This window comes from Protopterus annectens, chromosome 8.part1 (assembly GCF_019279795.1).
Source record: "Protopterus annectens isolate FY-2018-M chromosome 8.part1, PAN1.0, whole genome shotgun sequence".
NCBI lineage: Eukaryota > Metazoa > Chordata > Ceratodontiformes > Protopteridae > Protopterus > Protopterus annectens.
In genome coordinates this window covers 110842382-110856761 of record NC_056742.1, presented here as the reverse complement: position 1 = coordinate 110856761, position 14380 = coordinate 110842382, and the positions used below count along the sequence as shown (strand labels likewise).

The following is a 14380-nucleotide window of genomic DNA, read 5'->3' as shown; positions in this document are numbered from 1 at the left end:
AAAACTATAAGGAAAGCATTGAGTCATATAGGAAATAAACCCTGATGTAAAGGCTTGAAGCAGTGTAAGCACAGTAACCATTTAAGATGAGAATGTAAGACTATAATGAAGGTGAGGCTGTTCAATATGTAGGGATGTAAGCTGCTGAAAAAACTACAACAAGAACTGCTTATCTGGTGATAAGAGGAGAAAAATAAGTTTATGTAAAAACAATTTAAAGCATGTAGAAGGTAACTTCAAAATACAAGGTAACTGCAAAACTATAACAAAAGGAAGAATGTCACTATTAAAAAGGAAACAACAATATACACTGAGACAGATGATCACGGTAAAGAGTGTAATGATAAAAGGATACTTTTAGGATGGAACACTGTGTTACAGAGGAAGCAAAGACAACTAAAAAGGAATGCCATGGCAGCAGGCATAGTGATCTATCAATAATAAGGGCACTATTCTACATGTCCAGAGAGCTAAGGCAGAAGATGTCCATGTGAATGTCAGTCTAAAACACACTAATTATGAAATGGCATTCCCACAAATCCTTCTAGCCTGGCCCTGTGGCATACAGAGATGAAGCCCTGACCCAAGACTGAGTAGTGACTTGGGTTATGGATGAGCCAGGCAGGAGAGCATGGGAGTCTGATGCTGATGCTGCATCATCTATATTGAGGGGTGGGAGGTGCTCTTACCCATTTCAGTGCTGACAACTATTGTAGAGACAGCCACATAACATCAGCACTAGGGCCAAAGACTTGCTTGGTTTTGCAAACCCTTGTTCATATGGTAGCCTTCGTGAAGTGTGTGCAGGCATGCACATGCTCAAAGGGGAAGGTGGGGATGGGATATTAAGGACCTAACAAGGAAACTACAGTGGTTGCATTAATTGCATGTCACCTAACTGCCATGGTTGCACTATTACATTCTTCTCAGACAACCTTGGCTGCTTAATCTCTTAACTTCTCAAGTTTATAAACTCATACCTACTACTTCCCATTTGCCCTATCCATTTCCTACTATATATCTAATATCCACTGTTCATGTTATTAGCCCTGTTATTGCAGTTCTTAGTATTCTACAAGTTCTACTCTCTTCACTGCTATAACATCCCTCCGTACTTGTATATACTATGCCCATTCTTTTGGCTAGACCATACTTACCTCACCTATGACACCTTTATCATAGGCAAATGTGTATATTTACCATCTACATTATATTATATCATATCACTATGCTCTATAATATACTTATACCTATAATGCTGCTTTCCATTCATTACTATGTATGTAACCTGGGCTGAGACTTCAAATGGTCAAATCTGATCAGTGTTCTACCCTTGTAAATGAAATAAATAAATAAATAAATAAATAAATAAATAAATAAATAAATAAATAAATAAAGTGAACAAATGAGCAATTAATAGAGGAGAAGCAGTAGGGGGATAAAACATATTAAAAAGATCATTGCTATTTACTGTAGGGAGTCATACACTTCATATAATCATCGCCTGCACCCCTTACTTAACAAATTTAGCCACAAAGACACTGTGCCTTGAGGGAAAGATGATTTCCTCCGTGCCATATGACCTCAAGCTAGTCGCAAGCATGCATTTTGCACACTTGTTTCTCACTATTTTGCCCTTTTACTGCTGTCTATCAATGTGCTGTTCTTCTCTGATTATGCTACACAAGGGAGGCTGAGACATCTTGTAAATGATTCAAAGAACAAAAACTGTGGGAATCTTAAAACATGCAATGAATTTGGGGCATTTAGGGAACAGCATCTAGGAAATGTGAAGGTAGGAACAAGTGTTGCTCATCCTAAGGGAGAATAATGTAATACATAAGCTGCATGGTTATTAAATCATTTGAAGGAGGATACTATGATACCTGGAGTAAAGGCTGATATATTTTCTGAGAGAATATGAATGGTTTGAGTCCTATAATTAATGTTGTGTCACATGGTTCATTCCTTCACTATAAAACTGAAGGGCATGCTGTGTGATTACGTGGGGTGGCTGAAATATGACACATTTTATTTGATCTCTGCTTTAGAATAACAGAAAAAGCAAGAAAATTGACAATTAAACATCTAACTGAAATAATACAGGAAGTCTTAAAATAATACAGGTTTAGATCATTTATAAAGTTCCACACTTACTCTGAAAGGAGATGTAGAATAATAAGGGAACAGAACACAGTATGATTTCATCTCCTGCTTTAAATCTTAGATTAGCATATATATGTCCTCTTTTGACACTAAATCACAATGTAGAAAATGGTATGGCAGACGTGACAATTTTTTTTTATTTAAATGGTTTGATTCTAACAAACTAACTACAATGACAAGTAAGGTATGTGACTCTGGGCACTGTGTACAAACATGCCATTTTATGTCTCTTTTCTCTGACATGTATGCCAAGAAGTGTACTTATATTACTAAATGAAAGCTGTCATATATACATTGAATAAATCTACTATACAGTTATTTGAGTAGACAAAAATTAACATGCAGCTTATTTTACTTGCATCTTAAATTATTCCATTGCCGCAAGCTGCTCACTGGGGATAGGAAGGCATTACATAAATATCACCTTCCACTGAAATTCAAACACAAGAAGAGTTTAGACCCTATAATTACTGTTAAGAAGAGATGACAGGAGTAAATTTAGAACTCCTGATTTAAGATTTCTGCAGCTGCTTATCTGCAAGGTGGGGGGGGGGGGGGGGTAAGCAAAAATTTACAAATTAAAACAATGATCTTGATGTCTGCTGATTATGTGCTACTATGTATCAGATACAATGGAGAATGCTACAATAAGTTTCAAATATATTAATTACAAGAGGTATTATATTAATGTGCTGCATGTATCTACACATGCAAAATGGTATACAAATATATCATTAATAACAAGCTTCATTTCCCTGTGCTGTATCAAACACTGTATCACACCTGCAGTGAAAGATTTTGACAAAGCTTTTACAAAGAAATATATTATGTATTCACATTTGTTTGTCTAAAAAAGAATGTTTATAGACTTCCTTAAGGTTTGTCACTGAGAACACTTTAACAATCGTTTCTGTTTTATGACTGAGTAGTGATACTTTAGACAAACAGGATTATAATAAACTTTTTTTTGCAATAAATTACCTTTGTAACAGCAGTATTATTGATTTAGAAAGCATACACATCATCACATCTGTGAAGCACCTTATACCTTGGTTCAGGGAATCCTCATGAAGCACAATCACACTGACTCAATTTAAACTATTTGAAGACTGTTAAGTGAAATCCAGATCAGCCATGGAATTCAGAAAGGCATATGGTGAGTGGTAAGCTCTAATATGAGTGGCCAACCCCTCATGATAACCCTTTTAGATTCAGAGACTGCCCTACCACAGCAATTTTCCATGAGCAGAAGAATCACAGAGGAAGGTGATCCTGCCAGCTGTGCTAAAAGATAATGACACAATCCTGAAGAGCAGCTAATGCTAATTAGCATTGTGCTGTCCACCAAAATTGCCTGCAGTTACAGATTTGCACTACTCAATGATTCAGAGAATTGCTTGGCTGTGTAAATCAAAATGGATGTATGAGAAAATTTACTTGGCCAAAATGCTGTGTGCGGTTACCCACTGTAGTCAGTGGGAGAGGCTGTGTTGAAGGTAGCTTTTAGCAAAGTTCAGATGAGAGGTGGTGGTGGTGGTGGTGGTGGTGGTGGGGGGGGTGTATCTGTGTGTCTGCAGGGGTATGAAGCTGAGTAGGATGAATATGTGTGATTGTGTGTGTCTGCCTGGATTGCAGTAGGAGAATTAGGTTGGGGATAGACAGTGTGGATATGTGTGTGCGTGTGTGTCTGTGTGTGTGTGTGTGTGTGTGTGTGTGTGTGTGTGTGTGTGTGTGTGTGGCCAGGGTGGAGAGGAGTTGTATGAGTGTGAGTGTGTGTATGTGGGGGTGGGGGTGGGGGTGGGGGGGTGAATGATAGAGTGCGTCAGTGATGCCTATGAGGGTTTGTGTGCATGAATGTCTGCATGTGCATGTGAGAGTGCATGGGGGTATCTACTCCAATGAGATGCATGGACTGTTAGAGGCAATTACTATGGCAATGTGCTTTTAGATGGAGTGGTAAAAGGTGCAATACAAATTAGCCAATAATGAGGTCTTCCCTGTTGCTCCTAAAGCCAACTCTGGATCAGACTTTCTGTGACTGTGTAAAATGACTCCCCTACAATAGACACTTTACACAACTGTGGACCCCTCTATCTGAAGCCCTGGGCAATAGAGTGCGTCAGTGATGCCTATGAGGGTTTGTGTGCATGAATGTCTGCATGTGCATGTGAGAGTGCATGGGGGTATCTACTCCAATGAGATGCATGGACTGTTAGAGGCAATTACTATGGCAATGTGCTTTTAGATGGAGTGGTAAAAGGTGCAATACAAATTAGCCAATAATGAGGTCTTCCCTGTTGCTCCTAAAGCCAACTCTGGATCAGACTTTCTGTGACTGTGTAAAATGACTCCCCTACAATAGACACTTTACACAACTGTGGACCCCTCTATCTGAAGCCCTGGGCAACATCTAGGCAAATCCTTAGGTTTTGTTTTCTACTTTGTCCCATATGTCTGCTTACAAGGAGAAAGAAACTTAGCATATGTATTTATGTGACTACATTGCAGTAGAGATTTCCTTTCAACTAATGTTGTTGTTCTTATCATCTCCACTTATATTCCCACTGTTACTGTCTATGGTATCACTGCCTATGGAACTTTCTTTGAAAATTCTGTTCATCTCTGGCTATGATTTTCAACAAGCCTATATCTTCCTGGTTAAGTCATTCTGTTTACCTACATAAGCATTCTGTTACATTTCATTACCCTTCAAAGCTTGAGACCACAATGCAGTCTAAAAGACTCATGTGGCACACGCTGTCATCCACATTTCGGAACCTTCATCTGACTGTAGTCCAGTCTAGATTTTTCTTTCTTGGTCCTCTTTGCTGCCCTATTCTGTGAGTGTTCTTTTACCTGCAATGGTCTATCTTGCTCTTACCTGGCTCCCAGTAGAGGCTGCTGTCACTTTTTGGCCTTTATTTTTTAACCGTTGCTTAAATAATACTGCATACCATTGGCTTTCTGCCCTAGCAACTTCTTTTAAACAGGTTAACCAGTTACCGGTTACTGCTCTCTCTGGTGTATCAGATAGTCTTATTATCTGTCTTCCCACTCATGAATTGTATAAAGGACTGAATCTATCTGGAATTTTAGTCTGATTTGCTGCCTCATCTTGTTGCTGTTTTGCACTGGACAGTGACCTTCAATCTGCATGTTTACCATGTATATAATCTCATCAACAGTTGTTTCACTGAATTGCCTTGGCGTTAGTAATTGGAATCTAATAATATGTACACTCAACACGGCACATTTTCTATTTTATTATAACATGACAAATAATATGTGCAAATGAGCATTACCTTTAATGAAAAGTATTTATTTAAATGAAACACTAAATAAATACATAAAAATAGAAGCAGTTCTTAAGGCAGTTATATCTGTATGGAATAGTCTACATTTATTGGATTAATGTGCTTCATAGACATGGTTTCTATGTTACGCCCTGTACCTGCTGGAACAGGCTTGGCTCCCTGAACCCTTGAAATGGATAAAGCAAGTACTGAAAATAAATGGATGGATGGATGGATGAATGATTGTAAGCTAATATATATGTAATGACCACCTACATGAGAATGCTTGCAGTGGGGTATAAGGATGTCTGTACCTTTTAAGCTATGGCTACATGAAATGAAACAGCTGCTGGGTACGCATTTTGAAACAATCAAGTTAAAAATAGTCAAATGCAGTCACAGCTGACATCCGTGACTATAAATGTAAACTGGAGAAATTGTAAAAATGAATCAGATGCTAACACAGCCACTTATTTCAGTTTGCAGTAATCTTGTACAAGTTGAAAACGTCTCTCATTTGTTGAAGGTGGTAGTCTAGACGTTATGAGTAAGAAGAGTTGATGATTGTGTTGGTATTCAGTGGGAATAAGGGAGAGGAACATAATATTTCCATTTTTTCTTTGTCATGGTAATTACATGTGGTCTGTTTTTTTTTTTTTTTGAACCAGTCCAGAACCTCTTGACATTAAAGGCCCACCATTTCAGTTTATTCTTATTCATTCTAAATAAATTGAATGATGAAACATACATAGAAGACCCTCTTGTTCTGTCATGCCTTTCTCCTTTTGTGCTAAGCTAATGTTTTTGTTCCACTATCAACAGAATCTTACATTGATTTCATACAGACCAACCCTTTCTGGCCATCCATTCCACCAATAACAATTATTTGCAAGAAAAGATATTTCTTTAAATATTCCTTTGACTCTATTCAAAAATAATGCAGCTAATTTAAACTACAAATAGGAACCCAGATAATTACTTTTACTGGTTACTTACATGAAGCTTCATTATAATAGACACTGATTCGCTCCAGCTGTAGGTCTGAGTCACCGACGTAGTTGCCAGTGGGATCAATTCCATGTTCATCACTGATTACTTCCCAGAACTGTAAACAACGGAGAAGGATAACATTAGGTTTTGAGTATGACACTAGAAATGTAAGAGGTTTCATTTCTAGGAATTAGTATCAAATACAGAGACATACAGAAACATCTGCACTGTATTGCAGTTCCTTACATTATCACATAGTTTGTTGAACTAGTACTAATCAAAACAGATGTGTACAGACAGTTGAGTGTTCAGAAGTAACTAAAATGGATGTAAGGGGGATGTTATGTGAATGTGCAAATGAAACCTCCACCTATAAAGTTCAAGAATTAAGAAAAGGAAACAAAATGATAATAGACTGATTTGATGTATGTTTTTTTTTCGGTGCTCATTACTCTGTTACTTACACTACAAGTGGCTGGTCATTTACAACCAACAATTATTTATTCCACATTTTGTTAATAAACTGCAAATGTCTACTTACATTGGATCTAGAACATCAACTGTAACCACTTACACGTGACACTAGATATGGACACCAAGTTGGGAATAATGATTGATTACCAAAGACACAGACGAGGATTTAATATAAATGATGCACTATGTAATCTCTGCCTAATGAGCTGTGATGTTCTACTGAGGGTGGTAAACAATTAGTAAATGAATCAAATGATGCTAGTGAAATTACGGGCTTTGACTAAAGACGTTTCACAGTTTCTCCATATTGGCGCTGGAGATCCAGTTTTAGTTGGGTCATGTGAGTAGGTTCTCCTTATGGTTTGAGTTCATGTTCAGTTCTCTGTTGAAAACCTAGTATAATTGTCATACAAATGTAAGCTGATCAGACACTCTCACTGTCCTAACATATCCAGACAGAGCAGTATGGAGATGTAAAATTTTGTTTTGCTTGCCCAGGATAAAAATAAATTATTTCCATTTTTTTTTTGCATTTTCTGAAGCAGTATGATCCAAATCACTTTTACTGAGTATATATAGCTTGCCTTGTCTGTTAAACTAATAAGACTGTGAAAACACATGCAAAAGACCGACATGTTGCTAAGGCACCATGACCATGTTGCTTAAATGAAGACAGTAGCAGGGTTAAGCAGATCAAGAGATGTTTAACATTCACTTTTTATGGTTATAGGCTATATTTATGAACATCTTGTAAGGAGCTCACAGATGAGACTATGGAGTCACAGTGTGCTGCTTTTCTGGCATGTAAAACTTGCAACAGTAAAGTTAACATTGAATGTAATATTAACTATGGATATCCTCCCCATCATCTGGTAGGAATTGTAATTGGGATATGTTTGGCTATCTCGTTGACATATGATGAACTAGTACAGCTTCTTTCATCTTTATTTCCTATTGCTCTCTCTCTATATATATATATGTGTGTGTGTGTGTGTGTGTGTGTGTGTGTGTGTGTGTGTGTGTGTGTGTGTGGATGGAGTCCACTATAAAGTAATGTGGCTGTTATCTCATTTTTTCTGCTGTGAATTATTTCTGTGATGGCACTGATCCAGGTAGCTTGTATTTAGGGCTCTGAAAATAACAACTCTGATGTCACTTTAAGCATGATAGCTCATTATTTCTGACTACAACTTGTTCATAATATTCTTATCTGAGATAAGCCTGAATGTTTTGCCTGAACTTTTGTCTGAATTACCAATGAAGCAATGTTTGTAGAGGTTTGGAATGTGCAACGTTCTAGCTTTCTGAAGATGAGAGTCCCCTTCCACTGATACTTTATAGCACCACTTTCTTCCCACTCATTTTCCTTTGTATAATATACTGCGGTGGTGGTGCTGCGGTAGCGTTGTCACCTCACAGTAAGAAGTTGTCCTGTTCGATTCTCAGCTAGAGCGTCTTCTGTGTGGAGACATGCATGACTGGGCGTTCCTTTATTGAAGGTTGTGTGTCAGGGCTGGCAACTCGGCACATAAAAGTCTACTGCCAATCATTAGCTGTGGCGACCCCTAACCGGGAAAAAGCCGAAAGAAACAACAACCTCTCAACTGTACAGATTTTCACACAATGTTCAAATTTTTGCCTCATATTTTTGGTCTGTTTCTCATAAAATTGTGGTTTTCTGGAAAATCATTGGCAAATTATTGAGGGTTGCAGTCAGAAAATAATGACAGTCATTTGAGTTTCAGACTTCATAGCCTTCAGAAAAGTCATGCTAATGCAAAACCTGTTCTATCTACTTTCTAAGTTTTAAGAGCAATATGTAAAAAGTGTCCCTATGTTTGGGCCTTTGTGTCTCCGCATTATTTATGGCTTTGTCCAGATTTCTTGTTCTAAGAGGTTGAGAGGTATGGACTCTTCTCCTCTTCCTTTTGTATTTGAATATAGTGTCATTGTAGTAGAATATGCCTGTAAGATCATATTCAGTGCACACATTTCTGTTGCTTCTACTGAATATTATCACATTAACCTCATACGCATTGTGATTTCTTTCATGATGACTTTTATTATGCATATTTAATGCTAGAAATCTAGCTCAGTTTATAGGCTTAGGTTTTCTTGTAATCAGCTCTGTATAACAATATCTATAAATGACACCTCTGGTTTGTTAGTGTTAATTGGTAAACTGCCTACAAATTCTTTGAATCTATGATGCCAGTAGCTTCTTTATCATGACTGCATTTCTGGAACTTGTCAACCTGGGCCTTCATTATAAATGAGTTCTCAGTTGCTGAACCTTCTGGTCACCAAACAAAAGTGACTCATCAAATAAATATATAAATGCACGTTATTTTATTAATAGCAATTTATTTCACTTCTGGTTAATGTGAGTAGAGGTCTTATGGTTATATGTCACATAGAGCCTCTGCATATTTCATACAGGAAAATGGCTCACGCCTGATGGAAGGTAGCAATCTTGAAGTTATGAAGAAGTGTAGATGATGTTGGTGGTGGCATTCGGTAGAAGTAAGGGAGATGAAGTTAATCCAGGATGAGTGCTCAAGGTGTACTAGAGAGGAAAAAAAAGATTACTGATTTTATGAAAGCAGCAGTTTAGGATAACATCCATTAAAAGGAAGTAATCTTGGGGTCAGTAGTCATCTGAAGTTTACTATGACTGATTTGAATGAATGAATGTTATTACTTTTTTTGCTAAGAACATTACTATGCACCATGAAATAGTATGTTTCTGGTGTACACTAATGTCACGTGAGATCCATTAATTTAATCATTTCAGGAAAAAAGAATAGCTTGCATTTGTCTCAGCGCCTTCCAGCTTACGTCGTATTATTTTCAAACGCATTCTCTCATAGGTAAATACTGTTCCTTGTTGGTGCTTCATTCACCCTTTACTGTTAAAAGTACTAAATAATTATATAAACCCTCCCATGCCAGAGGTATACATAGTCACTGAATTCTAGTGCGACGAAACCTTAATCAGGCAAATATAAATTACCAGTGACTTGTCATGTTCCCACTCAGACTGCTGGTTTCAAAAGTGGTTTATGTGTGGAAAAAGGGATGAGAGACCTGAAAGTCCATGAAAGTAGACAAACTGGATTTTTCATTTGTTGTACTTCGGTTCCTACTTTTACTCACTCATCATTTCATTACATGAATTAAACATTGTCTCTTAGTCTGGCCCCTGAACAAATGTTTTACTTTATTTTGTATTAGATAACATGCTAAGAGTGGCCCCATATCCCTCCCCCAAGTCTATCTTTTATTTTCCTCTTTGCGGCTGCAGGGAACATTTGAGTATTCTTTACTGGCTTGTAATGGTCTAATTGCCTTCCACTTATCTCTGAGCCAATGAACATAAGTGACAGATCTAAAAGAGTCTTTTTCAACCATGACCCAGAAAAACTGACAATGTAAAAAAGAAGAAAAAAAATGGTAGCACTTGTATGATTTAAGGATGCATTAGCATCACAAAAAATATACAGTAATTGTATAACCAGAGGAAAATCAGACACATCAATCAAGGATATACACTTTAGTTACACCTCTTATACCATCTGTCTGTCAGTACTTCATGGAATGTATCCAAGGTGTCTTTTTCTTCTAAATTAATTTCATGTTTTTGGCATAACACAAAGCCATTTTCCTAACTCATATGTGATGATGTTCTTAAAGTTAATGCAGTAGCTACAGCATTAACCTGTAAAAAATAACAACAGATTTTACACTGTAATTGCCTGAGGACTTGAAGGTAAGAACAGGTCATAGTACTTATGAAGGCAGAGCAAATATCCTAACAAAGACAGTAGTCCACACTGAAGTCTATGGGTGCAAGCACTGGGGGATATTGTGCAAATAAACATGGGTTTTTGAAGGAGTACAAATACATCTTACACATCAGGACAGATAAGAACAAGCAGATCTGAATTACATACATACAAGAAAAATAATCATCTAGAGCCAACAACTTTACAGCCTACCAAATGTAGCCTATGCTTCCACTATGAGTGGATGAAACTGAATGCACTCAGGACTGGAATCCACAAATTGCATTCGCTGAAAAAAATGGCCGAAAAAACACTTTATGTGTTTTTGTGGGAGTGGCGTGGCAAGCCTCCCCCTGCACCCACTGAATTTTATATATATCAACTCCACTGTCACACCAACTCAAAAATGGGTGAAATTCCCATAAAAAGGGCATCACTGCTGATACAACTCACTGATAATGATTCCCTTGGCTCCACTCATTGGTCAGTTGAACCACAGGTAGCTGAAGCCCAAGAGTTCAGTCTTCAGCATCCCGTAGGGTAACCCCATTGAGGAGCTCATGAAGAGCAACAGAACTGCTCACAGGCTAAAAGAAGAATGCAGATAATTCAATTCAATAAATAATTCATGAGCCACACATTCTGGATTTTCCTTCCAGATTTACTCTTGATCAATGTCCATCTCCCACTGATGCTCTGGACCACTCAACAGTCATTGATGTAATTAACTAGAAAATGGGGAAACAGGCAAATGAAAGTACAATAAACAGAATGCACATGGAGATATCCAAAGACTAAAATAAAAAAAAAGTTAGTACTGGAAAAACTTGCATTAGACAGAGAAAATAATGTACAATTCACATGTATCAAGCACAATGCATAGCTCTGAAAATTACTCTAAATGCAAATATCTCTGTCTCAAAATTTACCAGTTATGGGCTACTATAAAACTAAATGAAAAATAAGAAAACAACAGCAAATATTACTAATGCATGGTACTGTTCTACCCATGCTTACTCTGATTATCCCCCATTAGGAAGAGGCTTACATCAACAGCAGAAGGAGTTCAGCTGTTAACAAAGAATAAACTAAGAGATACTCATAATGTTCCTCTTATACACTTTTAAATTCTTTTAAATGTCTCTGTGTTTTGGTAGTGTCAGAGGTGTAGCAGTATGTACACTTGTCTTTAATGGCAGTAAATTCAGTAGGCTGTAGGTTCTAATCCTGCCCAAGATACTTGAATTCATATTTTAGTGCTGCATGAATGCAGTACTATGAGATGACTGTAGATCAGGAGGGTGTTAAAGCATTCACTAAGGAAGATATCAGCAGTTTTCTCTGCATTTTAATGAAATGAGTTTGCAGAGATGAACCAGTAATGCACTATGCATGAACAAGGAGATGCATATGGAATGCTGCAGCTCATTCCCCTATGACTTATTAGTTTTTAAATATTAGCAATATGAAAAAGGGTATTTCGAGGTCCAGTTTTCCCCCTTCTTGCTATGCTGGTACAATGACATTTCAAAATAATGTTATATACTGCTGTCAGTAACAAAACTCTAATGGCAGAAGGTTTCAATTAAGATGGGTTAGCCAAACAGATTTTTTACAGTGATGATTATGTTACATTCACAGATTTTCCACCGCTATAAACACTCTATTCAATCAACTGACAAGGAAGAGTTAGAGTGCTACTGTGCAATAATGTTTATCTGTTTAATATACTCTCACCCCTGTTGCATGTATTAATAAAAGCAGAAAATCTGTGCAGATGCAATCATTTCAGATAGCAGAACGTGTTGTGAAAACAAAGTATGCAGGAAAAGCTGGGAAATGTAAAACATGGAGACTGTGTAGGAATCAGATACAAAAGGTGAATTCCACAGTTTAGAAAACAGAAGAAAAACAGTGAAGTAAAACAAACCAAAAAAAAAAAAAAAAAAACAGACTACATAAGGAACAGAAGAGTGGCAAATGAAAGATAACTACGTTTATTATAGTGCCTTATCTGAAACTGCAAAGGTAAAATAAGGATCTCCATATCTCTGTCTCTCTTAAACACACACACACACACACACACACACACACACACACACACACACACACACACACACACACACACACACACACACACACACACACACTCACTCTCTCTCTTAAACACACAAAGAAGATGCAGTAGTTCAACATTTCAATGAGATGCAAATAAAAAGGATGAAATGAAAAATGTAATAAAAACAAATAGGATTACACTGATAGGCAAGGAATTGTTCCTCTGTTAAAAGGATTCAGAAATTATTAAATACATGGATGAATGAGAGAAGTTTCATCAGCCTAAAGGGTAAGTGTATACAGTGCTGTGAGGAGGTGAAATTTTCTGAGGTTGCTTTTTTTACTAGCTAAATAATGAACTGTTACACACTGATAAAATCTGCTGACAAGTCTATCAAAGGATCAGCAGCATTTACACTATTGTGATCGTTAGCAAAAGGTTCTGGGAGGTGGTGATAAGTACCTTTATCCTGAGATGTAATAACCCTGGAGTCAATTATTTTAAGTAAGGGGGCTGCAGAGGTACAGCCCCCTGCATCACTGGCATGGAAGATTTATCTCCCCACAAAAAAAGACATTTTTTGTGTTTCAGTGAAAGGAGTCTTGCATTCAGCAAGGCTACATCTATCCTATAATGTGGATAATTGTTTTGGTTTCTGAGAATGGGTATACGAAAGTCATACTCAGAAGCACGTCTTTCACCAATCTCAGAAAAAAGAGTTGCGACCAGAATACAACAGTGAAATTTTACCAGCCCTACACATAACTTACAAAAGTAGTGTACAGAGTCAGAAAATAAACAAATCCAATATGCAGCAAAGATTAAGAATATTTTAAAAGGGAAATTACAGAAGTATATTTTGCAGGGACAGCTGGCCTCCTGCCCTTATAGTCTGAAAAAAAATAATTTATCAATAAATGACATAAGACAAAAATAAGGATTACTGACTTATCCAAACAAAACAGGATTGGTGTTCTTCTTCTTCTTTAATTTTATAAAAAATATGCTAGACAGAATAATTTGCAGTTTAATCTAGAATCTCCACTGTCTTCTCTTTAACTTCCTGCATATTTGCATCTCTAATTCATGTGACAAGTGAGTACGTAATGATTTGTTTTTGCCAAACATTCTTTTTTAATAGTTCCTGCTTCTTTGTGGTTTGCAAAACTGAATTTGCAACTAAGATACTTGTTTGTTTCTGTGCATCACTAAGGCAACAACAAACTGGCTACAGAGACATAGACAGAGTATTACACATACTAGTCCAAATATATAGTCTAACATACACATGCAATAACTCAGAGAAAAGCCACCAACCAGATTTCAGAATCTGAAGATAAGGAGACAATGGAATGATTGCTGTCTTCATTGTATTTATTTTGGAGAACAGCAGAGCAAATAGATATGGTCACAGCATAATACTACTAATGTCTATAGATAATAAATAGAAATATTTTAAGGCAAACACTGAGACAACAAAACTTCATAAACAGATAATGGAAAACAGTGCATCAAGGAAACTATGTCATATATAGCATAGCCTAGATGCAAAACTAAGGGGTACATGCACCAACACATTCCTTCGATATGATGTGCTGGGTCATAGCACAAGG

At 37.0% G+C, this 14380-nt stretch overlaps 1 protein-coding gene across 1 annotated transcript in view; it reads right to left on the bottom strand.

Annotated features, from left to right (window-relative positions):
• The window catches only part of TUBB3 (tubulin beta 3 class III), a 104700-nt gene that overhangs the window by 35768 nt on the left and 54552 nt on the right, over positions 1 to 14380 (bottom strand). The window contains exon 2 of the mRNA XM_044081730.1: positions 6456 to 6564. Coding sequence (XP_043937665.1) covers positions 6456 to 6564 — 109 coding nt within the window. The remainder of the gene's footprint in view (positions 1 to 6455; positions 6565 to 14380) is intronic.